Source organism: Canis lupus, chromosome 15 (genome assembly GCF_011100685.1).
Source record: "Canis lupus familiaris isolate Mischka breed German Shepherd chromosome 15, alternate assembly UU_Cfam_GSD_1.0, whole genome shotgun sequence".
NCBI classification, from domain to species: domain Eukaryota; kingdom Metazoa; phylum Chordata; class Mammalia; order Carnivora; family Canidae; genus Canis; species Canis lupus.
Window position 1 is genome coordinate 14,955,481 of NC_049236.1, and position 26,953 is coordinate 14,982,433.

The 26,953-nt window shown below is 43.0% G+C and overlaps 2 protein-coding genes across 11 annotated transcripts in view; both read left to right on the forward strand.

Moving 5' to 3' along the window:
• The first annotated feature begins 10 nt into the window (after positions 1–10).
• On the forward strand, positions 11–3,965 carry CCDC163 (coiled-coil domain containing 163). Of its 10 annotated transcripts, none has more exons than XM_038558226.1 (11): positions 13–315; positions 462–575; positions 666–696; positions 875–1,056; positions 1,169–1,250; positions 1,411–1,597; positions 1,702–1,769; positions 2,291–2,358; positions 2,656–2,758; positions 3,329–3,448; positions 3,701–3,965. In XM_038558226.1, the coding sequence occupies exons 2-10, from the start codon at positions 498–500 to the stop codon at positions 3,442–3,444; spliced, it is 915 nt and encodes a 304-aa protein (XP_038414154.1). In that variant the 5' UTR covers positions 13–315; positions 462–497; the 3' UTR covers positions 3,445–3,448; positions 3,701–3,965. The 10 variants fall into 10 exon arrangements, with proteins under 10 accessions (XP_038414157.1, XP_038414155.1, XP_038414156.1 ...); XM_038558225.1 differs by having other exon boundaries at positions 14–262; XM_038558224.1 differs by having other exon boundaries at positions 15–315; positions 663–696.
• Positions 3,966–7,830: 3,865 nt separating this feature from the next.
• TESK2 (testis associated actin remodelling kinase 2) overlaps positions 7,831–26,953 on the forward strand; it is a 144,001-nt gene continuing 124,878 nt past the window's right edge. The window contains 1 exon segment of the mRNA XM_038558233.1: positions 7,831–8,182. The gene's annotated coding sequence lies outside the window, so the exon portion shown is untranslated.

Below are 26,953 nucleotides of genomic sequence, written 5' to 3' on the forward strand. Positions count from 1 at the left end.
ACTACAGAATCCGAAAGCCTCAGTTTCCCGGCAAGCCTCACGGCGGGGGTGTGAATGCTCGTGTAGCTTCCAGGGAAACGTAGTTCGGCAGCCTCCATCGCCAGTTGTCTCCGCGAGAGATGAACTCGGTTTCCCTAGTGGCCCTGCGGCTGCAAGTCCAAAATCAGACTTTCCCGGTCTACAGAACGGTTTGAACCAGGTGGCGGCTGTAGTCGCTGGCACAAGTTCGGGGTGATGATGCCTGTGTCTTGGATCTGGAGAGGTCTGGATCAAGAATCGGCACTCTCAAGTCCCACCTGATATCTGCGTATCAGAGTATTTCGCCTTTCCCCTAGATTCCCCAAGCGCCGTTTCCTGCTAGTCCTAGTTTTGGCCTGATATTGCATCCCTACCTTTACTGTTACTTCCTCAGTCCCCACTCTGACGTGTGGTTTTACTGGGCTGTGCCTCGGGTATTCCAGGCTAGGAGACGCCAGGAGGAAACCTCGCAGAAGGTTATGAGTAGGAACCTGAGCTGGTCTGAGCACCTCGACGCACTTCTCAATGCTACTAATGGAAATATAGCTAGGATTAAGGTGAGGGGGCGCCTAGGGTACCCGTTTGGAATTTTGGGTTTAGGGACGCTGAGAGCTTATTGGCCTGTGCATTTGTTTCTTTTGTAGCAGCATCTGTATCCTCTTGGAGTCTCCACAGCAGGTAAGTGTTGTCCCTTTTCTATCCTCCAGCCTTTTTTCTTTCCAGGATCTGCCTGTTTGTAGTGTCTGTACCTTCCACTATTCCTTCCAAATTCCAGCTGTTTTCTGTCCTGAGCAAACATCTGTTTTTTCCCCTAAAGATAGGCCTCACAATTATCTCTTACTTATTCCTTCATCAGGAGACCTGCCTGGGACCTGGATTTCCCCTCATCATTTGCCTCCACAGTCTGGAGGCCAAGCTCAACAGTCTCGGGTAGAGACTCCCTTTGTTCCAGACAGGCTGAGTTGGGCTGAGGCCCACAGAGGATCTCTCTGGGATGAAGTTATTATTCTCCGGTCCCAGCTTCAATCCCAGGCTCAGGTAAAGCATGGGCTCATAGGTGTGTATGTATCGTGTTTGTGTGAGATGAGGGTACCAGGTATTGGGAAAGCCCCTGACACAGTAGGTCATGTGGCTTTTCTTGCCTGAGTAGGTGACTGAGACACTGAGGAAGGCTGTGCAGGGGCTGCTGGAAGAGCGAGAGCTGCAGAAGTATCAGATCCGTGCTCTGGAAGGTACCTGGCCAGTTCCTTTTTTTCATACACATAGTTCATTATGTACGCACACAATTTTGTTACATACTTCCTGTGCAGTTGTGTCTTGGTTTGCAAGTGGAGTCTCTAAGCTCATGTGTAAAATTCTCAGAGGGGCTAACCCTCAACTTGTCCCATACAGCATCACTAAGGCTGCTGCAGGGGGGCCCAGAGCAGAGAGCCCTCCTCTTGGAGCAACGCGTGGAGGGTCTGAGAAAGGAACTGCAGTGCCTTCGAAGCCAGGTGCAGGAACAGGCCCAAGCCCAAATACAAACAGGACCACGAAAGTGCAGCGCTACTAGTGGTCTTCACCAAGAGCTGCAGAATGAGTAAGTGATGGTCAAGATCTCTCCTTCTTCAGGCCTCTAACTCCTGGTAGTGTCCTCTGGGCTTGTTGATTGGCTTTGGGGTGATACTACTGTCATCTGTGCAGGCGGCAACTCCTATGGGAGGAATCAGAGATTCTTCGGGAGGAACTAAAGCTGCTGCGGGACCAGCTGAGTGAGTAAACAATTGGGGGTGGGTACAAGTTCACCTGTCCTCTTCTGGAGAGTCTTTTTGCTATCCTAGTAACTGGCTGTAGCTCTGACTGCTTGAGCTGCTCAGAAGTCTGGCCAAGTGTTTTGTCTTGCCTCCATAGTGTGAGTCTGGTCTCCCCAATCAGCTTGGAAGCTTCCCAATAGCTACACTAGAATGCTTTGTCTCAGTTTTCTTTTTTTTTTTTTTAAAGATTTATTTATTTATTTATTTATTTATTTATTTATTTATTTATGAGAGACACAGAGATAGTGAGAGAAAGGCAGAGACACAGGCAGAGGGAGAAGCAGGCCCCATGCAGGGAGCTCGACATGGGACTCGATCCCGGGTCTCCAGAATCACGCACTGGGCTGAAGGCAGCGCTAAACCGCTGAGCCACCGGGGCTGCCCCTGTCTGTTTTCATCACCAGGATGGGCACAAGGCAGGGAGGGGAAAGGAAAGAAGTTGGAGAATAGCTCCCTTACATTTTTTTTCTCATCTGAAGGTCAGCACCAGGAGCTGCTGCTGAAACAGATGGCTGAGGGGCAGCAAGCTCAGGCCCACAGCTGGAAGGTAGGACGAGGATCAGATCTATCTCTTCATATCTCCTTGTGGAGACCCCTTCCTTTTTCTCTCTATTCTGTTCTGCAGGCAGGCCAGGATACCCTTTTCCACTCCATCTCTTTCTCTCTTCCTTATGCTGACTCTACCCTTCTCCAAAGCTTTTCTTCCCAAGCCCCCTTCTCCAGGTTGAGAAACTGTCATTGCCCACATGAGGGTTCTGTGTGTGCTGAAGATGCCAATGGTGGTGAGGGCAATTCATTTTGGAGAGGAAGAGGTTTGGTCCTACCTGGGCCTATGGTTTGACAGATGTTGGAGGAGCTGCAAAGTGGCCAGGAGGGCAAGGATCAAACTGTGGAGGCTGCCACAGGACAGAGGCCCAGGATGCCCCATGCGATCACAACCTCCTCAGGTCAGGGGATGTGGGTGCTTGTGGAAGTGGAAGGGATTTGCCTCAGAGGCCAGGCATTGGGGACCAAAGTTCAGTTATCCTAGATATTTTTAAAAAGATTAAATCAATAATAAACGAGAGAGAGAGAGAGAGAGAGAATGAGAGAGAGAGAATGAGAGAACGCAAGAGAGAGAGTGTGAGCAGGAGAAGGGACAGAAGGAGAGGGAGAGAGAGAATCTCAAGCAAACACAACTGATTGCAGAGCCCACTGTAGGGCTCTATCTGACAACCCCGAGATCACGACCGGAGCAGAAATCGAGTCGGATGCTTGACCTCCTGAGTCACTCAGGTGCCCCTCAACTATCCTAGATTTGACATGGGCTGGTAGGGGTGGTATGAGTATCTGGGTTACAGTCCATAAAGGTAGTACCGGACATTCTATACTTGGTACAGGGTCACTGAGATATCTTTATATGTTTGGAGGATAACGGGGGAGGAGACTGGAGTCCTGGCCTTGGGACTCCCTGTGCTAGGAGGGTCCCCTTGTCCGACTGTCACCATCTCTGCTTCTCATTCTGTTCCTCTTTCCAGGACCTCCGCTCACATCCTCCAGTCTAAGATTGCCCCCGTTCACTGGGTATCTTTCTTCATCTAGCTCTGAAGTCAGTCTTCTAGACAATAACAGCAGCTGGAAACCTTTAATATAGCTAGGTGAGGGTAAGGGCAGGGATCCCAGGTCTGGGTGAGGCTGAATCTGAATGTGCTTGGGTGTCCACTGCCTAATTGTTTGGCACTGGGTAGAATGGAGGTTCTGCCTCTTTGTGAATCCATCATCCTCTGTTGTTACTTATCCTAAGGTAGGCCTGTATGTTTCTCCCCACCAGACCAGGCCCACGGCCTAGTTTTATGTATATCATGATGCTTGCTGATGGTTTGTTTTCTCTTCCCTTTCTCTCCTCTTAGATCTCCAGAGGAGCACACTTTCTAACCTGGAGCCCAGCAGCTTACAGCTATAGGCCCAGAGCCTTGAGCAGGAGAAACTCTTCTTTAAGGGCCCCACAATGTTCCTGAGTGACCTGTAAGGACTTGTAAGAGTAGTTTTGCTCACCTTCCTCTCCAAGGCCCTGTTTCTCTTGATCTAGCTGGTATCTGCCCTCTCTACTGAGGCTTGTCACTGCCTGCCTAACCCTGTCCATCAACTGCAATAAAATGTTTTAACCCCCCCTGATATCTTCTGTGAATCAGCACCCACATGGGATGGACTCAACTATACCTTTTCTTCCTCTTGTTATTTGACTGCTTCCTGCCATCTCTCTGAAGTCCAGGTTCACAGATATTTATAGCTGTACCGTCTGAGTGCAAGTCCTGTGATCAGTGGAATTTGAAGATGAACGGGAGATGAGAGCTCCCATTCTGGTAGGTAGAATGAGGTAGGGCAGTGCTCTGGGGCAGTATTGCTGTGGGGATGCAGAGGAGGCATTCAGGTAGGCCCTGGACCTGAGTAGTAGGAGGCTTCCTCTTCTCATCTGCAGCTTCCGCCCCTTACAACTTACCCCCGTCTCTCCACACCTCCTCATCCTCAGCAGCCCAGCCCAGCCCAGCTTGCATTCTGTAGCAGTTTCCTGGTCTGTTTTCTTTCAGTTTCTGCCTCTAATCTAGTGGCTTTTAGAATTGTTTGACTGTGACCTCTAGCAAGAAATATAGTTTACATTGTGGTAAATATATATGTGTCTATTTATTAAATGATATACATGTATATATTTACTAAATGAAACAAATTTTATGATTTAATACTCATTGAATCACTGGGAATAATGTACCCTGATATTTCCTATCATATTAAAAAAATAGGCCTTGTGGCTATTGGTCCTGATCCTTCTATCACTTGGTTGCTCTCTGAGAAGTATATCTTTCTTTCTTTTTTTTTTTTTTAAGATTTTATTTATTTAGGGATCCCTGGGTGGCGCAGCGGTTTGGCGCCTGCCTTTGGCCCAGGGCGCGATCCTGGAGATCCGGGAATCGAGTCCCACGTCGGGCTCCCGGTACGTGGAGCCTGCTTCTCCCTCTGCCTGTGTCTCTGCCCCTCTCTCTCTCTCTGTGTGACTATCATAAACAAATAAAAACGTAAAAAAAATAAAAAAAATAAAAAGATTTTATTTATTTATTCATGAGAGACACAGAGAGAGAGGCGGAGACACAGGCAGAGGGAGAAGCAGGCTCCATGCAGGGAGCCTGACGTGGGACTTGATCTGGGGTCTCCAGGATCACGCCCTGGGCTGCAGGTGGTGCTAAACTGCTAAGCCACCGGGGCTGCCCCAGAAGTATATCTTTCTACATAGGCTAAGGGCAGATTTGCTTTTACCTTACCTGCATTTTATTTTATTTTTTAAGATTTTATTTATTTATTTGAGGGGTGGAGGAGAGCAGGAGCAGGGGGAGGGGCACAGAGAAAAGCAGACACCCTGCCAAGCAGGGGGACCAATGTGGGGCTTGATCCTAGGATCCTGGGATCATGACCTGAGTCAAAGGCAGACACTTAATTGACTGAGCCACCCAGGCGCCCCAACACCTTACCTGGATTTTTTTTTTTTTTTTGGATTTTATATTCTAAACTGCTAAGCCACCTGGGCTGCCCCTCTTTCCCCCTCAGTATTAAGGAGATTGCATGCAAGAAGCACCTGGATGGTTCAGTTAATCAAGCATCTGACTCTTGATTTCCACTCAAGTCATGATCTCAGGGTTGTGGGATTAAGTGGGGAATCTGCTTGAGATTCTCTCTTCCTCTACCCTCATTCCCGATCTCGCTGTCTCTCAAATAAATACATAATCCTTAAAAAGAGGGATCCCTGGGTGGCGCAGCGGTTTGGCGCCTGCCTTTGGCCCAGGGCGGATCCTGGAGACCCGGGATCGAATCCCACGTCAGGCTTCCGGTGCATGGAGCCTGCTTCTCCCTCTGCCTGTGTCTCTGCCTCTCTCTCTCTCTCTCTGTGTGTGTGACTATCATAAATAAATAAATAAAAAAAATTTAAAAAAATAATCCTTAAAAAGAGATTGCTGAGAGTGGAATGGTAGAGATCAGACTTGGGTCAAACAGAACTTGTTCAAAAAACTAAATACTTGGCATCAAGGCTCATCTTCCTACTCAAAGTATGAGTAATCCCTGTCTTTTACATCTTTCACCGGGCAAAAAATACATGTAGTATGATGGCATTATTCAATTCTACTTGGTACAAGTACTGTACTTATTTATCAACTAGTTTGCCTCAGGTTTTGTGGGAGACAGGTTTGCAAGGATGCTGGGGCTCTCACAACAGAAAAATTCAATAGCAAAGTGGAACAATGGTATTTGAACTGTCACCAGGTGGCAGCACATCATTTGTTGCCAGAAGAATGATACAGAAATGGCTTTAGGCCTAGGATACTGGGCTGGGGTGATTTCTTTTTGGAGATACTGTGAGCTACCAATTAATCTTACTAAAACACTGTCCTCTTAGGGCTACTCTGCTCAAGAACCTTTGACAGCTCTCACAGCATAAAAAGAAAAAGTACAAATTTGGCATTTAAGCCCAATTCACATTTAATTTCCATTCTTATGTCCTATCACACATCTTTAAACATTTTTTTTGTTTGGGGAAAAAAAAACACTTTTTTTTTTTTGTTTTGTTTTTTTGTTTGTTTGCTTGGGATGCCTGAGTTTTGTAAGGGGTGCCTGGGTGGCTCAGTGGTTGGGTATCTGCTGGTTGAGCACGGCCCAGGGCGTGATCCTGGGGTTCAGGATCGAGTCCCGTGCTGGGTTCCTGGCAGGGAGCCAGCTTCTCCCTCTGCCTATGTCTCTGCTTCTCTCTGTCTCTGTCTCTCATGAATAAATAAATATAATCTTTTAAAAAAAGATAAAAGTATTTTTTTTTCATTTAAGTGTAGTTGACACACAATGTTACTTTAGTTTCAGGTGTACGACATACTGATTGGACAAGTTTATATGTCATAGTATGTTCACCATAAGTGTAGCTACCATCTGTCACTGTATAATCCTTCTGCTGTGCCTTTTATTCTTGTGACTTACTCATTCCATTAGTGGAAGCCTGTATCTCCTTGCCCATACTCCAGTGTTTCCTTGCCTGCTTTAGTCCTGGAAGCCTAACCCTGTTCCAATCTGCCCAGGCGAGAGATTATGAGCACCTGAAGTTCAGGTACATGAAAAGCATGAGGAAGGAAGTGCACATGTTGAACAGTTGAACAGAATTCTTACTCCCTACCCAGCTCTTTAAAAATCTTCAATTTTTGGGATCCCTGGGTGGCTCAGCCGTTCAGCGCCTGCCTTTGGCCCAGGGCTAGATCCTGGAGTCCTGGGATCGAGTCCCACGTCGGGCTTCTGCCATGGAGCCTGCTTCTCCCTCTGCCTGTGTCTCTGCCCCCCGCTATCATGAATAAATTAATAAAATCTTAAAACAAACAAACAAACAAACAAACAAACAAAACTTAAGTTTTCAAGCCAGCCCAAGTTATGTCCAGGAAGCCTTCGCCAAATCGAATCTCAAGTCTAGATGAATAGTTGCCTCAGTATTTTAACCCTACCCATTACTCTTAGTATCTCCGGTAGTTTAGATTTTTCAGTTTTTCCCCTACACTATACTGAGGTCCTGCAGGATTCTGCGTTCATATATTCAGGTAGTCCTCACTTATACTTCACCAACCGAGAAGCCGCGTCAGTCGAATCCATTTTCGGTTAGCTTTATTAATTACCAATCGTTTATGTGTTTGGCATTTGGATTGGTCCCTCTCGAGTTTACTGCCACCTCTTCGGAGGCTCCGGGACTTGGGTTTCCCCCAGGTGTATTCCCTCCTCCTTGGTTCCGCCTTCCCAACACACTACCTCCTCTGTTTTTAACCTCCTCTTCCTTCCTATTGGTTCTCTTCGTCCTCCCGAGTTGGCGCTTGGGGCTGTTGATTGGCTTTCCCCGACGCCCATTGAGTCCCCCTCATACCACGTGGCATTCCTAATGCTAATTGGGTAATTCCGCCAGCTCGTTTATCAAGGATTGGGGATTGATTGGCTGCTCGGAGGCTTGAGGAGAGGGGCGTGCTCACCTCAGGCCCCGCCCCCAGGCCCCCTGCCTGGCTGGGCAGGCGTTTCAGTCGCTCGCAGCCGCGGAGCTCAGCGGAGATTCAGCTGCCTCCCCTGGCCCGCCGTCGGGATCTCCCTCCTGGCCCCGCCGAGCAGACGGGGGGAACGGTCCCGACTGCGGGGCCATGGCAGTAGCCTCCTCGTCCTTCGCCGCCGCTAGTTCTGCCGAGTCGCTGGCTTCTGCGCGAGGGACCCCCACCACCTCCGCAGGCTGAGCCTCTGCCGCCTCCGAGCAGTGAGGGCTACTATGCTCCCGCTTTGCTGCTGCCTCCGCCTCCCGCCCGCGCAGGCACCCCTCCGGCTGCTCAGTCCCGCCTCAGGTAACGCCGAGAGAGCGCGTCGCGCACAAACTCCGGGCGCCCCGGCCCGCGCGCGGCTCCCACACGCCGCGACTCCGGAGCCCTGGCGCTAGGGTCTCAGCACCGACAGGACCCCTTCGGCCCTTGTCTCTTCCCTTTTCACCTTCGTCAGGGTCCCGGGCAGCCCCCACCCCTACCCTCGCTTTCTCGCCTCCGAGGCCGGGAGCCCATTAGAAGTCCCTTCGTATCAGGGACCTGGTCCTTGACTCCTCTCAGGGGCTTTTCTCACTTCGGAGACTCAGGAAGCCCTCATTTTCTCGGGGAACTCGTTTCAGATGGCTCCAGCTCCACACTGAGGGGCTCTCTTGTCCCTCGGAGATCTGGACTCCCTCACTTGACTTTTCTCAAACACACTCTTCCCTGGAAACTTGCCCCTTCTACGTTAGAAGGGACTCCCCACACCCCCACCCGCGTCCCAAGACACTACCGCCTCGCTCTTCTCTCTTCTCCTGTCATCCCTCCTCCCATCCTTTTCCCTCCTCTGCCTTTTACCCTTCGCTTGGAAGACTCCAGACTAACAGTGTTTAGATTTAGTTAGAAATGAAACCCATGTTTGTGTGATTTAAAGACCTTTCCCTTTATAACTCTGAGGAAACCTTGCTGAAGAATTTGGACTTTATTCTGTACGAATGGGGAACCACTGAAGGTTTTTTTTTTTTTTTTTTAAGATGTAATTTGTTTATTCATGAGAGACACAGAAAGAGAGGCAGAGACACAGGCAGAGAGAGAAGCAGGCTCCATGCAGGGAGCCTGATAGGGACTGGATCCCAGGACCCCGGGATCACGCCTTGAGCCCAAAGACGCTCAACTGCTGAGCCACGCAGGTGCCCCGCCACCACTGAGGGTTTTGTAAGCAGGAGTTTGGCATGATTGATTATCTCTGGTGAAAATGTGGAGGAAGAATTGAAAGTGAAGGCAGGGTTGAGGCAGAAAGCCTAGGTGGGCAGGAAACCAGTGTGCTAATCCAGGTCAGAGAGGATGAACTGGAATAGTGGTAGGGAAATGAAGAGAATGCCGTGCAGTTCCAGGTTTCAATTCCATGAGGTTTCCAGAGTTGAGAGGGTTATTTTGGGTGTTTCTGATTTCGTTGGTGGGATGCATTGGTAGGGTTTTTTCTTTTTCTTTCTTTTTTTTTTTTTAAGATTTTATTTATTCATAAGAGGCACACAGGCAGAGACATAGGCAGAGAGAGAAGTAGGCTCCCTGCAGGGAACCCTGTGGGACTTGATCCCAGGACCCCAGGTTCACGACCTGAACCAAAGGCAGATGCTCAACCACTGAGCCACCCAAATATCCCTAATTTGAGGTGTTTTTCAGATATCACTGTGGTTTGCTGGAAATTTGGGTCTAAAAATTGGGAGACTCTGGTTTGCTAGAAATTAGGTCTAAAAATTGGGAGAGAGGGTCAACAGAGAGTATAACAGGGATATTTGAAGACTTAATATGGGATGGTAATACTGAAAGAAGAGGAGAGCCAGGAGCAACATCATTGTTTGAAGGGTAAGAGACACTGAGAAAGCGAGGTTAAAGGAATGGGACAAGAATAAGAACAGGATAACATTATAATAGAAATCAAAGGAAGAGGGTTTCAAAATGGGACAGGATGACTGTCTCTGTCAGGTGCTGCAAAGGCTGAGTAGAATGAGGATTAGAATGAAACCACTGAATTTAGCAATTAGAAGATCATTTGTTTCCTCTGAAAGATACTTTGAATTGTGCAACAGTGGCAATGATAGCAATAGGTCATGAAGGACTGAGGAATAAATGGAAGGCAGTGAGTAAAATTACTCTTTGAGCAAGTGTGATTGTGAAAGAGAGCTGATGGTAACATCAGCTCTATGTCAGGTTCTATTAAGATGCTTTATGGATCACAACAGCCTTGTGGTTTAGGTATCAGTATTCCTCTTTGACAATTGAGAAAACTGTAGGCAAGAATTTGAACAAAATCTGTCTAGCCCTGACATCTCTCTCTCTCTCTTTTTTTTTTTTTTTTCCCCCACTATGGTACATGTAGGTGAAGGGGCACCTGGGTGGCTCAGTGGTTGAGCATCTGCCTTTGCCTCAGGTCATGATCCCAGGGTCCTGGGATCAAGTCCCACATAGGCTCCCCACAGGGAGCCTGCTTCTCCCTCTACCTGTGTCTCTGCCTTTCTCTCTCTGTGTCTTAAATTAAAAAAATAAAATAAAATAAATGTGGTTAAGGACCAGTTTCTTTAAGAAATATAGAATGGAGGGGTGCCTGGCTGAGTCAAGTAGGAGGAGGAGTGTGGGGCTTTTGATCTGGGGGTTGTGAATTTGAGCTCCACATTTGGTGTAGAGATTACTAAAAATAATAAAGAGGGGCATCTGGGTGCCTCAGTGGTTGACTGTTTGCCTTTGGCTCAGGCATGATCCTGGGATCCAGTCCCACATTGGGCTCCCCTTGGGGAGCCCGCTTCTCCCTCTCCCTATGTCTCTGCCTCTCTCTCTGTGTCTGTCAGGAATGAATAAATAAATTATTTTAAAAAATAATAAAGAAATATAGAATAGGACAGCTGAGAGTTCGAGAGTTCAATATTTCAAGGTAAAAAAATCTCAAAAAACCAGCAGGGTATAACTGCTGTAGTACAGTTGAAGGGGAATGGAAGTATAGGTTATTGAAGTAATGAGAGGTTACAGGGCTGTGAAGTATGTTGAATATGTCATTGGTATGGATGTCATAATTGCCTAGTATGATCTCAGGAAATGGAGTAGAGGAGATACTGGGTTCTATAGGTGGGGCTGGTCAGAACTGAGGGACCCAGGATTGAACTGGAGGTTCCCTATTACTTGTTAGAAAATAGTACTAGGTGATACAGATGTTTGTGTGAATTAATGTTGAGTTCCTGTGCCCTGGATCTATGATGTATTATTCTCTCATACAGATGTATATTTGGAATGGTCTCAAATACAGACCTTTTGAGATTTGGTATATGGTGGGCCTGTTTAATTCTGTTTAAAAATGTAGGTGTTGAGAGGCTAAGCTAGGGACTCTCCACCCCAGAATCTCAAATAACATTTTGTGTTTATATTAATTGTAAAAGGAAAATTACATATTTATGTGTACTTATTCTCTGGCTTAGAGTAGAAAGCTGACTTGCTTTAATGTTTTTTTCCCTATGTGAAAGTGTTTATAGATGTATTCTTAATGTTGTATACTTCATTGTTCAGCAAAATGAGCATTGTGTTGGAATTTGAAACCTATGATAAGGGCTTTTATAAGAATTTCATCTCCTTCCAGTAAATGAAGCCCAGTTATTACAATGTATAGTGTGGGTGATGCTGAATGTTTCAGACTAACAATGGGTATTATACTATTTTCCAAGTCATCATATGGAGATTACTTTAGTATGGTCTCACTAGGATTATTTTTGCTGAGCACTCAGAGTGGGTGGTTGTTTCAGAGAGAGGCCTACTTGTGATAATTAAATTTTTTTTTGATAATTAAATTTTTAATTGCTTTTTTAAAATTTTATTTTTTATTTATGAGAGACATAGAGAGGCAGAGACACAGGCAGAGGGAGAAGCCGGCTCCCTGAAGGGAGCCCGATATGGGACTCCATCCCAGGACTCCAGAATCATACCCTCGGCTGAAGGCAGGGCTTGTAAACCACTGAGCTACCCAGGGATCCCTTTTAATTGCTTTTTTAAAAAAGGATTTTATTTGTTTGAGAGAGAGAGAGAGAGAGAGAGCGCGCACGTGCCCACATGAGTGTGGGGAGAGGGAGAGGAAGAGAAAGCAGACTCCTTACTGAGCAGGGAGCTGGTTGGTTAGTTGGATATTGAGGGGCTGGATCCCAGGATCCTGAGATCTTGACCTGAGCCAAAGACAGATGCTTAACTGACACTTAACTCACTGAGCCACCCAGGCATGCCCCCCAACCCCTGTTTTTTTTAAAGTAAGCTCTAGGCCTTAATTTGGGGCTCAAACTCAGGGCCCTGAGATCAAGAGTCACATGTTCCACCAACTGAGCCAGGCAGGACCCCATTTTAAAATTAAAAAAAAAATTATTTGTGATAATTTAAAAATCTTCCATTCCTAAAAATTTTAGAAAGGCAGGTTTGCTATAAGGAAAAAAAAAAGTCCTAAATATAATCAACTTTATTATTAGTTATATGATTGTAGGCAAATTTCTTATCCTCTGTGAGATTTAGGTTTTTTTTTAAATTTAATCTTTGAATAGGTAATACATTCAAATGGTTAAATAAATGTTTGCATATTTATATATATTATATAAACAGTGAAAGTCTCACTCCTGTGCCTATCCCCCATCCACCCAGTTCCATACCCCCCTCCCAACTTTTGCTATTCCTTCCTTCCTTCCTTCCTTCCTTCCTTCCTTCCTTCCTTCCTTCCTTCCTTCCTTCCTTCCTTCCTTCTCAATGTGGGGCTTGAACTCAGGACCCTGAGATCAAATTGGATGCTCTACTGGCTGAACCAGCCAGGCACTCCTACTTAGTTTCTCTATATTCTTTTAGACTTGCTTTAGGCAAATGATTACAAATATGAATATATAATTTTCTTTTTCTTATTTTTTTTTTAAAGTAAGCTCTGTGCCCAGCATGGGGCTCAAACTCACCTGAGATCAAAAGTCACACACTCCACTGACTGAACCAGCTAGGTGTACCTTATTCCCCTCCCCCACCCTTGTTTTTAAAGAGAGAGAGCAGGGAGGGGTACCTGGGTGGCTCAGTAGGTTGAGTGGTCAACTCTTGGTTTTGGCTTAGGTCATGATCTCAGGGTCATGGAATCCATCCCCAAGTCAGGCTACACACTTAGCAGGTAGTCTGTTTGAGATTCTCTCCCTCTCCCTCTTCCTCTGCCCCTCCCCCCTGCTCTTTCTCTCTCTCAAATAAAAAAACAAATACACAAACACTTGCATAGTATTCCATTGAATACTCTATCATAATTTATTTGGTTCCTTATTGTTGGACATTTGTATTACTTCCAGGTTTTTTATATTATAAACAATTCTGTAAGGAAGATATATGTCGTATCTTGAACATAGGTCGTTTTACATGTGTGCAAGGGTAGTTATAAATTGGCAGGAACTGGGTTTCTTTTTCTTTTCTTTTTCTTTTCTTTTCTTTTCTTTTCTTTCTTCTTTTCTTTCTTTTCTTTCTCTTCTCTTCTCTTCTCCTTTTTCTTTTTCTTTTTCTTTTCTTTTTCTTTTTCTTTTTCTTTTTCTTTTTCTTTTTCTTTTCTTCTTTCTTTTCTTTTCTTTTCAGATTTTATTTACTTGATGGGACCCTGGGTGGCTTAGAGGTTGGGCATCTGCCTTTGGCTCTGATCGTGGTCCTGGGATCGAGTTCGGCATCAGGCTCTCCACGGGGAGCCTGCTTCTCCCTCTGCCTGTTTCTCTGCCTCTCTCTCTGTGAAGAAAGGAAAAAAAGAGAGAGAGAGGCATTTACTCTCATGACTAAATAAATAAGATCTTAAAAAAAAAAAAAAAGATTTTATTTACTTGAGAGAGAGCACAAGTGGAGGGAGGGGCGGAGGGAGAGCAGGGAGCTCCAGGCGGGGGTTGATCCGAGGACTCTAGGATCATGACCTGATCTGAAAGCAGGTTCTTAACTGACTGAGCCGCCCAAGCACCCCAGAAAGTGGGATTGATTGATTGATTTAGATTTTATTTAAACTGCTGAGCTACCCGGGCTGCCCAAAAAGTGGGATTTATAAGTCAAAGAATATATGCATTTATAACTATGAAATATTGCCAAATTGCTTTCCTTAAAGTTGTTCTAATATACATTGCCTGTTCACTCACCAACATTAGCTATATCATAAGTAATACTTAGGTGCTTACTAAGTGCAGATATTATTCAAAGTACTTTATATATATTCATTTAATCTTACTAATATCCCAGGATGCCTGGGTGGCTCAGTGGTTGAGAGTTTGGCTTTCGCTCAGGGCATGATCCCCGGGGTCTGGGATAGAGTCCTGCATCAGGCTCCCTACAGGGAGCCTGTTTCTCCCTCTGCCTGTGTCTGCCTCTATGTCTCTCATGAATAAATAAATAAATAAATCTTTTAAAAAATTTACTAATATCCCTTTTCTGAAACTTTTTGAAAATATTTATTTGAAGAGGGGAGAGCACAGGGGGAGACTAATCATTATCTCTTTTTCATGTGAATAAATTGAAGAGAATTTAAGAGACTTACCTAAAGCATATGAGTACTATGGCAAAAATTCAAACTAAGTACTCTAGCTCTAGGATCAGCATTATTAATACTGTACTTTGCTGTTATCAAAGTTGAATTTTTGCTGGTCTGATAGAGAAAAGTGGTACCTCAGAGTAGTTTTAAGTTTTAGAAAATTATATTAAAGTTAAGCATCTTTTTATGTTATTCATATTTCTTTTTTAAAAAATATTTTATTTATTTATTTATTTGAGAGAGAGAGAGAGAGAGCACTCACAAGTAAGTGAGGGGGAGGAGAAGAATGAGAGGGACAAGCAGACTCCACACTGAGCACAGAGCCCAACTTGGGGCTAGATCCCATGACTCTCAGAGCACCACCTGAGCCAAAACCAAGCGTTGACACTAAACCTGACTGAGCCACCCAGGTGCCCTAAGTTATTCATATTTCATTTTCTGTAAGCTACCTGTTTAAATTCTTATTTTTCTGTTGTCATATGTCTCTTTTCTGTTGATTTCTATGTCTCTTTTTTTTTTTTTTTTTTATTCATGATAGTCACACAGAGAGATAGAGAGGCAGAGACACAGGCAGAGGGAGAAGCAGGCTCCATGCACCGGGAGCCTGACGTGGGACTCGATCCCGGGTCTCCAGGATCGCGCTCTGGGCCAAAGGCAGGCGCTAAACCGCTGCGCCACCCAGGGATCCCTCTATGTCTCTTTTTATATATTATACATATATATACATGCACACATATATATTTTATATAATTCATATATATGTCATAGGTTTTTTTCTGTGGTATGTATTATGTATTACAGATATTTTCCCATTTTGGTATATGTCTTGTGACTGACTTTATTTCCCTGTAAAACTTTTAGATTTAGGTGCATTTTTATGTAGACCAATTTTTCTTTTTTTAAGTAAACAAATACCTTAATCTTTTATGGCTTTTGGATTTTTTTTATTTTTATTTTTTGGCTTTTGGATTTTGAGTCATAGTTAGAAAGGCCTTCTCCATTTTACTCCTTCACTTTTTATCTATCTAGTGGGAACAAGAAAAGAGAACTATTTTGATGGTCAAAGTACTTTGTGAACTATAAACTGTAAATCATTATACAGATAAAATATGTTATTTATTAATTTGTCTCCTGAATAAATTGTATAGAGGCTGTACTCTCTTCTGCATTATTATTTATTTTTTTAAAGATTTATTATTTATTTATTTATTTATGATAGACATAGAGGGAGAGAGAGAGAGAGAGAGAGAGGCAGAGACACAGGCAGAGGGAGAAACAGGCTCTATGCCAGGAGCCCGACGTGGGACTCGATCTCGGGACTCCAGGATCGCGCCCTGGGCCAAAGGCAGGCGCTAAACCTCTGAGCCACCCAGGGATCCCCTCTCTTCTGCATTAATTGAACTACAATGACATAATTTTCTTTCTGCAATGTGGAAATTGGTGGTATTGATGTTGTGGTTGATGGTTTCCTTGGACTATTTGCATGGGATCTTTTTTCAAAAGTAGGCACTGTGGAAATTCTGAAGTATTTTTGCATACTTTAGTTTTGTTATTTATATTAGAATTCTATAATTAGAATCTGAAAGTTCAGGACGCCTGGATGGCTCAGAGGTTTAGTGCCTCCCTTCAGCTCAGGGCATGATCCTGGAGTCCCGGGATTGAGTCCCGGATTGGGCATCCTGCATGGAACCTGCTTCTCCCTCTGCCTGTGTCTCTGCCTCTCTCTCTCTCTCTTTCTTTCTGTGTGTGTCTCTCATGAATAAATAAATAAAATCTTTAAAAAAAATCTTAAAAATCTGAAAGTTCTCAAAAATTGTTTTGCTATCACATTAGCTATGATTCACAAATTTATACATTGTTTACCTTGGGTATTGTATTTCTGCTGATTGGTAGGAATTTGTAATTTGTGAGAACATCTTGTGTGTGTGTGTGTGTGTGTGTGTGATTATAAAATTAATGCATTTTCATTAAGGAAAAATAGGGAAATAGAGGTTATTTTAAAGGAAAAGATATAAATTTTTCTTGTTTTTTTTTTAAGATATAAATTTTTCATATCTTCCCTAGTTCCTAAAAGTTAATGGCCAATTTTAACAATTTGGACTATATACTCTCAGAATTCTTTTATTTTTTATTTTTTATTTTTTTAATGTTTATTTATTTATGATAGAGAGAAAGAGAGAGAGGGAGAGAGAGAGAGAGAGGCAGAGACATAGGCAGAGGGAGAAGCAGGCTCCATGCACCGGGAGCCCGACATGGGATTCGATCCTGGGTCTCCAGGATCGCGCCCTGGGCCAAAGGCAGGTGCTAAACCGCTGCGCCACCCAGGGATCCCTCAGAATTCTTTTTGTACATTTTGTGTATATGTCTGTTTTGTCATCAACAACTCTCTAGGGTTTGGCATAGTGTCTGTCACCTAGTAAGTACTAAATAAATGTTTGTTGACTGAGTGAATGAAAAATTAATATGCTTTTACATAAAAGTATGGAATGAGTGGCCTATCTGTTGTCTTTTTTATCTACCATAAATTTTGATTCATATTGAAATTTGTATGCCACAATTCATTTGGAGGTAAGTTTGAGTCTAAGCCCTTACAGAGCTCATAGTCCAATGAAAGAGATGGATAAACAACAATGAAATACTGTGTAATTACTGTAACAGCAGAGATTTGTGCAAGCATTATCAAAGCACATACACAAAAAGGAGATTGAGGGGTCAGAGGACACTTCCCCTGTGAGATGATTACTGAGAGAGCTATGTAGAAGTCAGAGAGAAAGAATATTACCTGTTGAAGGCATTGAAGTGTGAGCAGAGCTCTATAAGTAGTTCTCTGTGTCTGCAGTAGATTTTGGCAGTGGGGAAAGGAGTAGAGAGAGATGAGGGTTGAGGCCAAATATGAAAGAGCCTTTGTATGACATATGAAGAGTTCTTAAAAGTTTACTCCTCTTGGAGAATAGATTGGAAGAGGTGCAAGAATGGCAAAAGGAAAACCAAGAAGACATGGAGTATAATAACTAGAATGAGGTGAATATCACTTCAGCTGAGATAGGAAGAGAAAGCTACACTTGAAAAGTGAGTTAAGTCTGGGGCATGATTAGGCCAGTTTTACTAGAGCACGGTCTTTGAAAGCCAGACTAAAGAATTACACATGCAGCAAATGTCATTGAAGATTATCTGTCATGTGTGTTATAACATATTCATATAACACAGTTCATATATGAACTGTGACAGGTTATAGTTTACTTCCTTTTGGCTAGTCTGAAATGATGTTGAAATCTTTCATGCCTATGAAATAGTAGAAATTCTATCAAAGATAGATTATTTTAAAAGATTTTATTTATTTATTTTAGAGAGAGAAAGAGTGCACACTTGCTAGCAGGAAGAGGGACAGAGGTAGAAGGAGAGAATCCCAAGCAAACTGCACTGAGTCTGAAAGGGGCTTGATCCCATGACTCAGAGGTCATGACCCAAGTGGAAACCAAGAGTCAGATGCTTAAGCGACTGAGCCACCCAGGCATCCCAAAGACGGATGTATATATGTATGTATGTATGTATTTATATATTTAAAGATTTTATTTATTTATTCATGAGAGACACAGAGAGGCAGACACACAGGCAAAGGGAGAAGCAGGATCCATGCAGGGAGCCCGATGCAGGACTTGATCCTGGGATTGTAGGATCATGACCTCAACCGCTGAGCCACCCAGGCATCCCAGACAGATGTATTTAGATGGGAGTGAAATTTTGGACTGAAAGTAACCCTTTATTTGCAAGGAAATATATGTGTATATATAAAGACCTATGAAGATGGGCATTGTGAGAAAATACCTTTTTATTTTATTTTATTTTTTATTTATTTTTAATATTTCATTTATTTATTCATGATAGAGCGAGAGAGAGAGGCAGAGACACAGGCAGAGGGAGAAGCAGGCTCCATGCCGGAAGCCCAACATGGAACCCAATCCTGGGTCTCCAGGATCAGGCCCTGGGCCAAAAGGAGGCGCCGAACCGCTGAGCCACCCAGGGATCCCTTTTTTCTAATTTTATTTTTTTAAAGATTTTATTTTTATTTTTATTTTTTTTTAAAGATTTTATTTATTTATTCATGATAGTCACACACACAGAGAGAGGCAGAGACATAGACAGAGGGAGAAGCAGGCTCCATGCACCGGGAACCCGATGTGGGATTCGATCCCGGGTCTCCAGGATCGCGCCCTGGGCCAAAGGCAGGCGCTAAACTGCTGTGCCACCCAGGGATCCCCGAAAATACCTTTTTAAATAGTTGTGTGCTCTTTCCTTTGGATTTTTTTTTTTTTTAAGATTTTATTTATTTATTCATGAGAGACACACACAGAGAGAGAGAGAGAGAGAGAGAGAGAGAGGCAGAGACACAGGCAGAGGGAGAAGCAGGCTCCACGCAGGCCTGATGCAAGACTCGATCCTGGGACTCCAAATCATGCCCTGGGCCGAAGGCAGGTGCTAAACCGCTGAGCCACCCAAGCGTCCCTCCTTTGTATTCTTAAGACCAGATAAATCCTCTGGCATGGTAAAGTTCTGGTCTTGTTGGAGCTTCATAATAAGTTTAAGGAGATCACATTAAAGACCCTCTTAAAGCATCATAATTATATCAAATAAAACGTTTAAAACTGGAATTGGATTTTTTTCTTGAACTTAGAAGAAAAAAAATATTTTTTAAAGATTTTATTTATTTATTCATGAGACGCACAGAGAGAGAGGCAGAGACACAGGCAGAGGGAGAAGCAAGCTCCCCTCAAGGAGCCCGATGTGGGACTCGATCCTGGGACCCTGGATTGCGCCCTGAGCTGAAGGCAAACGCTCAACCACTGAGCCACCCAGGCATCCCAACCTTGTTCTTTTAATGACTATATAATATTAAATTATATGGGAGTAGTATAATTTATTTAACTTATCCCTGTTGATGAACATTTGGATTGTCTTTGGTTTTATCCTGTTACTGATAATGACAGTGTCTAAGGTAATATTTTTTTCTTTTTTTTTAAGGTAATATTCTTATACATATATCTTTGTGTGCTTATTGTAGTTGTCATTTTTTTAACGGCTATAAAATATTGCCTGTTAGTGGAAATAATACGTTTGAGAAAGAAACAAGGTTGAATAAATATATTTTTGGGAGAATAGTCTTTGATAATACTTCATGCTATTATTTTTGTTTTCCCTTTTATCAGAGTCCTCCTTTGACCTTTGTAATGTAAACTATAGAATAGCCTACCCTAACCCCAGAACTAACTTCCTCTTTCCTCTTGATTGCTTTCTTTCCCACAGTCTCTGAAACAGCCTTCTTCTTTTTTTTTTTTTTTTAAAGATTTTATTCATTCATCATAAGAGACAGAGACAGAGAGAGAGAGAGAGAGAGAGAGAGAGAGAGGCAGAGACACAGGCAGAGGGAGAAGCAGGTTCCATGCAGGGAGCCCGACACAGGACTCAATCCTGGGTCTCCAGGATCAGGCCCTGGGCTGAAGGCAGCGCTAAACTGCTGAGCCACCCAGGTTGCCCTGAAACAGCCTTTTAACTCACTTTATCAGAAGAGATGAGTTGCCTATCTGACCTAAGTGATCATGTTCAGTTCTTCTTAAAATAGGAACATTTATCAAAAGATATCCTGGAAATTTGCACATCCTCCTAGTACTTTAGTTAGCATTTCAGCTTATTTGAATGGGTTCTGATATCAGTTTACCTTGTGTCAAGTTTCATGTTCTAGTTTACAAAGTTATAGCTACATTTAGTATGCTTAGATCAGAAACTATGTTTTTTATATGCAGATTATGGGAAATAATAGTCCTATTCAATTTTGTCCTAGTTAGATTATATATTTAATACTGTGTACATTTTTTTTGCTATTGTGTTTTTAGCAGGGCTTTGACAGTTTGGATGGCATTTAAGGCTAAACTTTAAAGAAGGTAGCCAGGAAGATCTTGATGCCATGTTCCATGGGAAACCTGAAAGACTTTGTATATTTGCCTTGAGGAAGGGTTGGTAACTGAAAAGCTATCATAAAGAAGAAAAAAAAGTCTTTTTTTTTTTTTAAATTTTTATTTATTTATGATAGTCACAGAGAGAGAGAGAGAGAGAGGCGCAGAGACACAGGCAGAGGGAGAAGCAGGCTCCATGCACCGGGAGCCCGACGTGGGATTCGATCCCGGGTCTCCAGGATCGCGCCCTGGGCCAAAGGCAGGCGCCAAACCGCTGCGCCACCCAGGGATCCCGAAAAAAAAAGTCTTAATTTGTTGTAATACTTGTAACATTCAGAACTAGGATTAAGGGTAGAACAGGGAAGGGAGAGGAAAGGGAATTCACGTTTATTAAATTCTTACTGTGTGACAGGCACCTTGCCTGGTACTTCATATATGCATTTTTATTCTTTAACTTCTTAGTATTTTCTCCTTTAATTCTTATAATAACTCAATGAAATATAGTTAATATATCTATTTCATAGATAAGAGCAGAATTTAAGTAATGTGTCCAAGATCATTAGGGTACTAAGTTGGAATCGGAACTTTTTTTTTTTTTTTTGGAACGTTTTTTTAAAGATTTTATTTATTTATTTATTCATGAGAGACAGAGAGAGAGAGAGAGAGAGGCAGAGACACAGGCAGAGGGAGAAGCAGGCTCCATGCAGGGAGTCCAACGCGGGACTCGATCCCAGGTCTCTAGGATCAGGCCCTGGGCTGAAGGCCCACCACTGAGCCACCCGGGCTGCCCCATGGAATCGGAATTTTTTTTTTTTAAAGATTTTATTTATTTATTCATGAGAGACACATGAGAGACTCAATCCCGGGTCTCCAGGATCACACCCTGGGCCGAAGGTGGTGCTAAACCACTGAGCCACTCAGGCGTCCCTGGAATTGGAATTTTTGACTTGTTCTGCTTATTTTAGTCACACACATGTATTTTAAATATATGATAATATTTTATTTTATAAAGATCACTCTTTTCCTGCTCTCATTTCATGAAATTTTATGCCTCTGTATACTTTTTCAACTTTGGTATCTATGTCATCACTAGATTCCTTTTGAATTATCTAGCACAGTTCACCATCATCTGGTATTCCATCTAAATCATTTGAGAATAGCAGTTTTTGAATATATATTTGCTACTTTGTTAGAAATTTTGTTCCAAGCAATAAGTACTCATTCATACAACATAAGAGTAGTTGGTTTTTACATTTCTAGTGTTGGTGTTTGTGATATCTGTGCTGTACAGGCATACCTTGTAGATTTATGCAGATTTATTCCATTCTGCAATAAAGTGAGCAAAGTGAAAATTTTGATTTCTTAGTACATATAAAATTTATGTTTATGCTCTACTGTAGTCTATTAAGTGTGCAGTAGCATTGTGCCTAAAAATATGTAGACAGGTTAAACAATACAGTGGACTCTGAATAACACAGGGGTTGGGGTGCCAACCACCTGCATGGTTGAAAGTCTGCATATAACTTAACTACTAATAGTGTACTGTTGATTGGAAGCCTTACCAATAATAGAAACAGTTGATTAACACATATTTTGTATATATGTTATGTGCTGTGTTCTTTTTTTTTTTTTTTTTAAGATTTGTTTATTTTAGAGCAAGTGTGGGGCCAAGGCAGAGGGGGAGGGGAGGAGCAGAGCAGAGGGAGAGAGAGAATTTCAAGCAGACTTCCCACTGAGCACAGAGCCCAACACAGGGCTTGATCTTACAACCCTGAGATCATAACCTGAGCCAAAATCAAGAGTTGGACACCCAATTGAATGAGCCACCTACGTACCCCTATTTCATGTATTGTGTTTTTACAATAAAGTAAGCTACAGAAAAGAAAATGTTATTAAGAAAGTCATAAGGAAAAAAAAAAATAAAAAAAAAAAAAGAAAGTCATAAGGAAGAGAAAATACCTTTCCGTATTGTACTATATTTATAAAAAACTCATAGGTAGGCCCATGTAGTTCAAACATTAGTTCAGTGGTTAACTGTACTTTATTGCTACAAAATCCTAGCTATCATCTCAACTTTCAGCGAGTCACAATCTTTTTGCTGGTGGAGAGTCTTGTTTCGATGTTGATGGCTGCTGCCTGGTCAGCACAGTGATTGATGAAGTTTGGGGTGGCTGGAGCAATTTCTTAAAATAAGACACTGATTTTCTCTTACTTTGCATGAATGATTCCTCTGTAGCATGTGACCCTTTTTAATAGCATTTTACTTACCACAGTAGTAGTACTTTCCAAACTGGAGTCAATCTTCTCAAACTCTGCTGCTGCTTTATCAACGAAGTTCATGTAATATTCTAAATCTTTTGTTGTTATTTCAACAATCTTCGCAGCATCTTCAAGAGTAGATTCCATCCCAAGAAACCACTTTCTTTGCTCATCCATAAAAAGCAAGTTTTATCATGAGATTGTAACAGTTCAGTCACATCTTCAGGCTCCACTTTTTTTTTTTTTTTTTTTTACATTTTTTTCTTAGATTTTATTTATTTGAGAGAAAGAGAGGGAGCACGAGTGGGGAATCAGGTGGTGGGAAAGGACAAAAGAGGAAGAGGAAGAAGCAGACTCCCCGCTGAGCAGGGAGCTGAATGTGGGGCTCAATCCCAGGACCCTGAGATCATGACCTGAGCTGAAGACAGACACTTAACTGACTGGGCCACCCAGGTGCTCCCACTTTTTTTTTTTTTTTTTTTTTTTTAAGATTTTATTTATTTGAGAGAGAGCAGGAGAGAGAGAGAGAGAGAGTGCATGAGCATAGGAGGATGAGCAGGGGGGGAAGGGCAGAGATAGGGAGTGAGAAACAGACTCCCTGCTGAGCAGGGAGTTTGACTCCAGGCTTGATCCCAGGACTCTAAGATCATGACCTGAGCTGAAGGCAGACACTTAAATGATTGAGCGACCCAGGTGCCCCTTTAAGGCTCCACTTCTGGTTTTCTTGCTATTTCTACCCCATCTGTAGTTACATCTTCCACTGAAGTCTTGGACCCCTCAAAGTTATCCATAAGGGTTAGAATAAACTTCTTTCAAACGCTTGTTAGTGTTGCTCTTTTGACCTCTTCCCATGAATTACAAATCATAATTTTTTTTTTTAAAGATTTTATTTATTTATTTGGGGGAGAGAGTGTGTGAGAAAGCACAAGCAAGGGGAGAGGCAGAGGGAGACAGGCTCCTCCCTGAGCAGGGAGCCTGACACGGGACTCAATCCCCAGGACCCTGGGATCATGACCTGAGCCGAAACCAGACGCTTAACTGACTGAACTACCCAGGTGCCTACAAATGTTCTTATTGGCATATAGAATGATGAATCTTTTCCAGAAGATTTTTAATTTACTTTGCCCGGATCCATCAGAGGAATCACTTCCTATAGCAGCTGTAGCTTTATGAAATGTTTCTTAAAAAGACTTGAAAATCGGGATCCCTGGGTGGCGCAGCGGTTTAGCGCCTGCCTTTGGCCCAGGGCGCGATCCTGGAGACCCGGGATCGAATCCCACATCGGGCTCCCGGTGCATGGAGCCTGCTTCTCCCTCTGCCTGTGTCTCTGCCTTTCTCTCTCTCTCTCTCTGTGACTATCATAAAAAAATAAAAATTAAAAAAAAAAGATTTAAAAAAAAAAAAAAGACTTGAAAATCAAAATTAACTGGCTTAATTTCAGTATTATATCTCAGGGAATAGGGAGGCCCAGGGAGAGAGAAAAGCTGGTTGATAGAGCAGTTAGAGCACACACAACATTCATCAGTTAAGTTCTCCATCTTAGGGATGCCTGGGTAGCTTAGCATCTGCCTTCGGCCCAGGGCATGATCCTGGAGTCTCAGATTGAGTCCTGCATCGGGCTCCCTACATGGAGCCTGCTTCTCCCTCTGCCGGTGTCTCTGCCTCTCTCTCTCTCTCTGTCTCTCATGAATAAATAAATAAAATCTTAAAAAAAAAAAAAAGTTCTCCATCTTATTTGGTAGTTTGTAGTATCCCCAAACAATTAGAACATTAAAGATCACAGATCACATAACAGATATAATAAAAAGTTTGCAGTATTGCGAGAATTACCAAAATGTGACAGAGTGAGATGAAGTGAGGAAATACTGTTGGAAAAATGGTGCCAGTAGTTAATCAGTGCAAGATTGCCATAAACCTTCAATTTGTTACAAAAAAAAAAAAAAAAAAGACAGTATCTGTGAAGCACAATAATGTGAAGCACAATAAAATAAGGTATATCTATATCTGCTGGTATTTTTATTTTTATTTTTTTAAAGATTTTATTTATTCATTCATGAGGGACACAGAGAGAAGACAGAGACACCGGCAGAGGGAGAAGCAGGCTCCACGCAGGGAGCCCAACGTGGGACTCGATCCCTGGTCTCCAGGATCAGGCCCTGGGCTGAAGACGGCGGTAAACCGCTGAGCCACCAGGGCTGCCCTGCTGGTTTTTTTTTTTTTTTTTTTTTTTTTTATTTATGATAGTCACAGAGAGAGAGAGAGAGAGAGAGAGAGGCAGAGACACAGGCAGAGGGAGAAGCAGGCTCCATGCACCGGGAGCCCGACGTGGGATTCGATCCCGGGTCTCTAGGATCGCGCCCTGGGCCAAAGGCAGGTGCTAAACCGCTGCACCACCCAGGGATCCCCCTTGCTGGTTTTTTAATTGACAAAATATTTTTGTTTCTGAAACCTTTTATTATGAGAAAAATGTAACACCCATTTACCCATCTCTCATATATAACAATTTTAAAAAAGATTTTATTTATTTATTCATGAAAGACACAGGCAGAGGGAGAAGCAGGCCCCATGCAGGGAGCCCGACTCGGGACTCAATTCCAGGTCCCCAGGATCACGCCCTGAGCCGAAGGCAGACGACCAACAGCTGAGCCACCCAAGCGCCCCCCTTCTGATATTTTAATGCAAATGCAGACATACTGTTTTACCTCTATTTCTCCCAAAATACGTTTTTTTTCTCCCCCCAAATAAGTCTTACATAATCCTAATGTCATTGCCATACTTAATAATAATTTTTTTTTTTTTTTTTTTTTTTAATAATAATTTTCTAGGGCAGCCCGGGTGGCTCAGCGGTTTAGCGCCCCCTTCAGCCCAAGGCGTGATCCTGGAGACCCGGAATCCAGTCCCATGTCGGGCTCCCTTGCATGGAGTCTGCTTCTCCTTGTGCCTGTGATCTCTGCCTCTCTCTCTTCTCTCTCTGTGTCTCTCATGAATAAATAAATACAATCTTAAAAAAAATAATTTTCTACTATCATCAGGGTGCCAGCCTGGCACAGTCAGAAGAGCATGTGATTCTTGATCCTGGGGTTGTGAGTTTGAGCCCCACATTGAGTGTAGAGATTACAAAAAAGGATAAATAAAATAATTTTCTGGGTGCTTGGGTGGCTAATTCAGTTAAAGGTCTGTATTTGCTTGTGTCATGATCCTGGGGTCCTGGAATTGAGCCCCACATTGGGCTCCCTGTTCAGCAGGGAGTCCGCTTATCCCTTTCCCTCTGCCACTACCTCCTCCCGCTCATGCTATTTCTCTCATAAATAAATAAAATCCTTTTTTTTTTAAGATTTATTTACTTATTCATGAGAGACACACAGAGAGAGGCAGAGACATAGGCAGAGGGAGAAGCAGGCTTCCCACAGGGAGCCTGATGTGGGACTTGATCCTGGATCCTGGGATCATGCCCTGAGCCAAAGGCACTCAACTGTTGAGCCACCTAGGCATCCCTAATAAATAAAATCTTTTAAAAAACCCAATTTTCTCTTATCTAGTAGTAGTCCTTACTAAAATTCCCACAGTTGTCTTTTAATATCTAGTTTATTCAAATCAGGATTCAGTCAAGTGTCATTATTGTATTTAGTCATTGTAACTTTTTTGTTTTTTTCTGAGATAGAGGACACACAGGAGCTAGAAGGGCAGGGAGGGAGAGAGAGAGAGAGAGTCTTAAGCAGGCTCGATACTCAATACACGGCTCAATCCTAGGACCCTGAGATCATGACCTGAGCCAAAATTAGGAGTCAGATGCTTGGCCAACTGAGCCACCCAGGGGCTCCTATTATTAAAATGTTGTAATTATTATAAAAGTAATCTTTCCAAAGAAATAAAAGTGTAGGGAAAAGCATAGTGTTCGGGGCAGCCTGGGTGGCTCAGCAGTTTATTGCTGCCTTCAGCCCAGGGCCTGATCCTGAAGACCTGAGATGGAGTCCCATGTCAGGCTCCCTGCATGGAGCCTGCTTCTCCCTCTGCCTGTGTCTCTGCCTCTCTCTGTGTGTCTCTCTCATGAATAAATAAGTAAAATCTTAAAAAAAAAAAAAAGAAAGCATAGAGTTCTATTCAAATCTGACTGAAGGAGAATTAATGACTGGGGCACCTGGATGACTCATTTGGTTGAGTGGCTGACACTTGATTTCGGCTCAGGTCATGATCTCAGGGCCCTGGGATTGAGCCCTGCATTGGAGTGCTCAGCGGGGAGTCTGCTTGAGGATTCTCTTTCCCTGTCCCTCTGCCCTGCCTGCTGCTTGCTTATATAGTCTCTCTCTTAAATAAATAAATCTTTAAAAAAAAAAAAAAGAACTTTCTAAT

Excerpts from the sequence above, each read along its gene's own strand:
- CCDC163 (XM_038558224.1), top strand. The coding sequence starts at position 498 with ATGAGTAGGAACCTGAGCTGGTCTGAGCACCTCGACGCACTTCTCAAT. Across the intron at positions 1,598-1,701 it reads CACCAAGAGCTGCAGAATGA|GCGGCAACTCCTATGGGAGG; the intron begins GTAAGTGATGGT and ends TCATCTGTGCAG. Across the intron at positions 2,359-2,655 it reads CTCAGGCCCACAGCTGGAAG|ATGTTGGAGGAGCTGCAAAG; the intron begins GTAGGACGAGGA and ends ATGGTTTGACAG.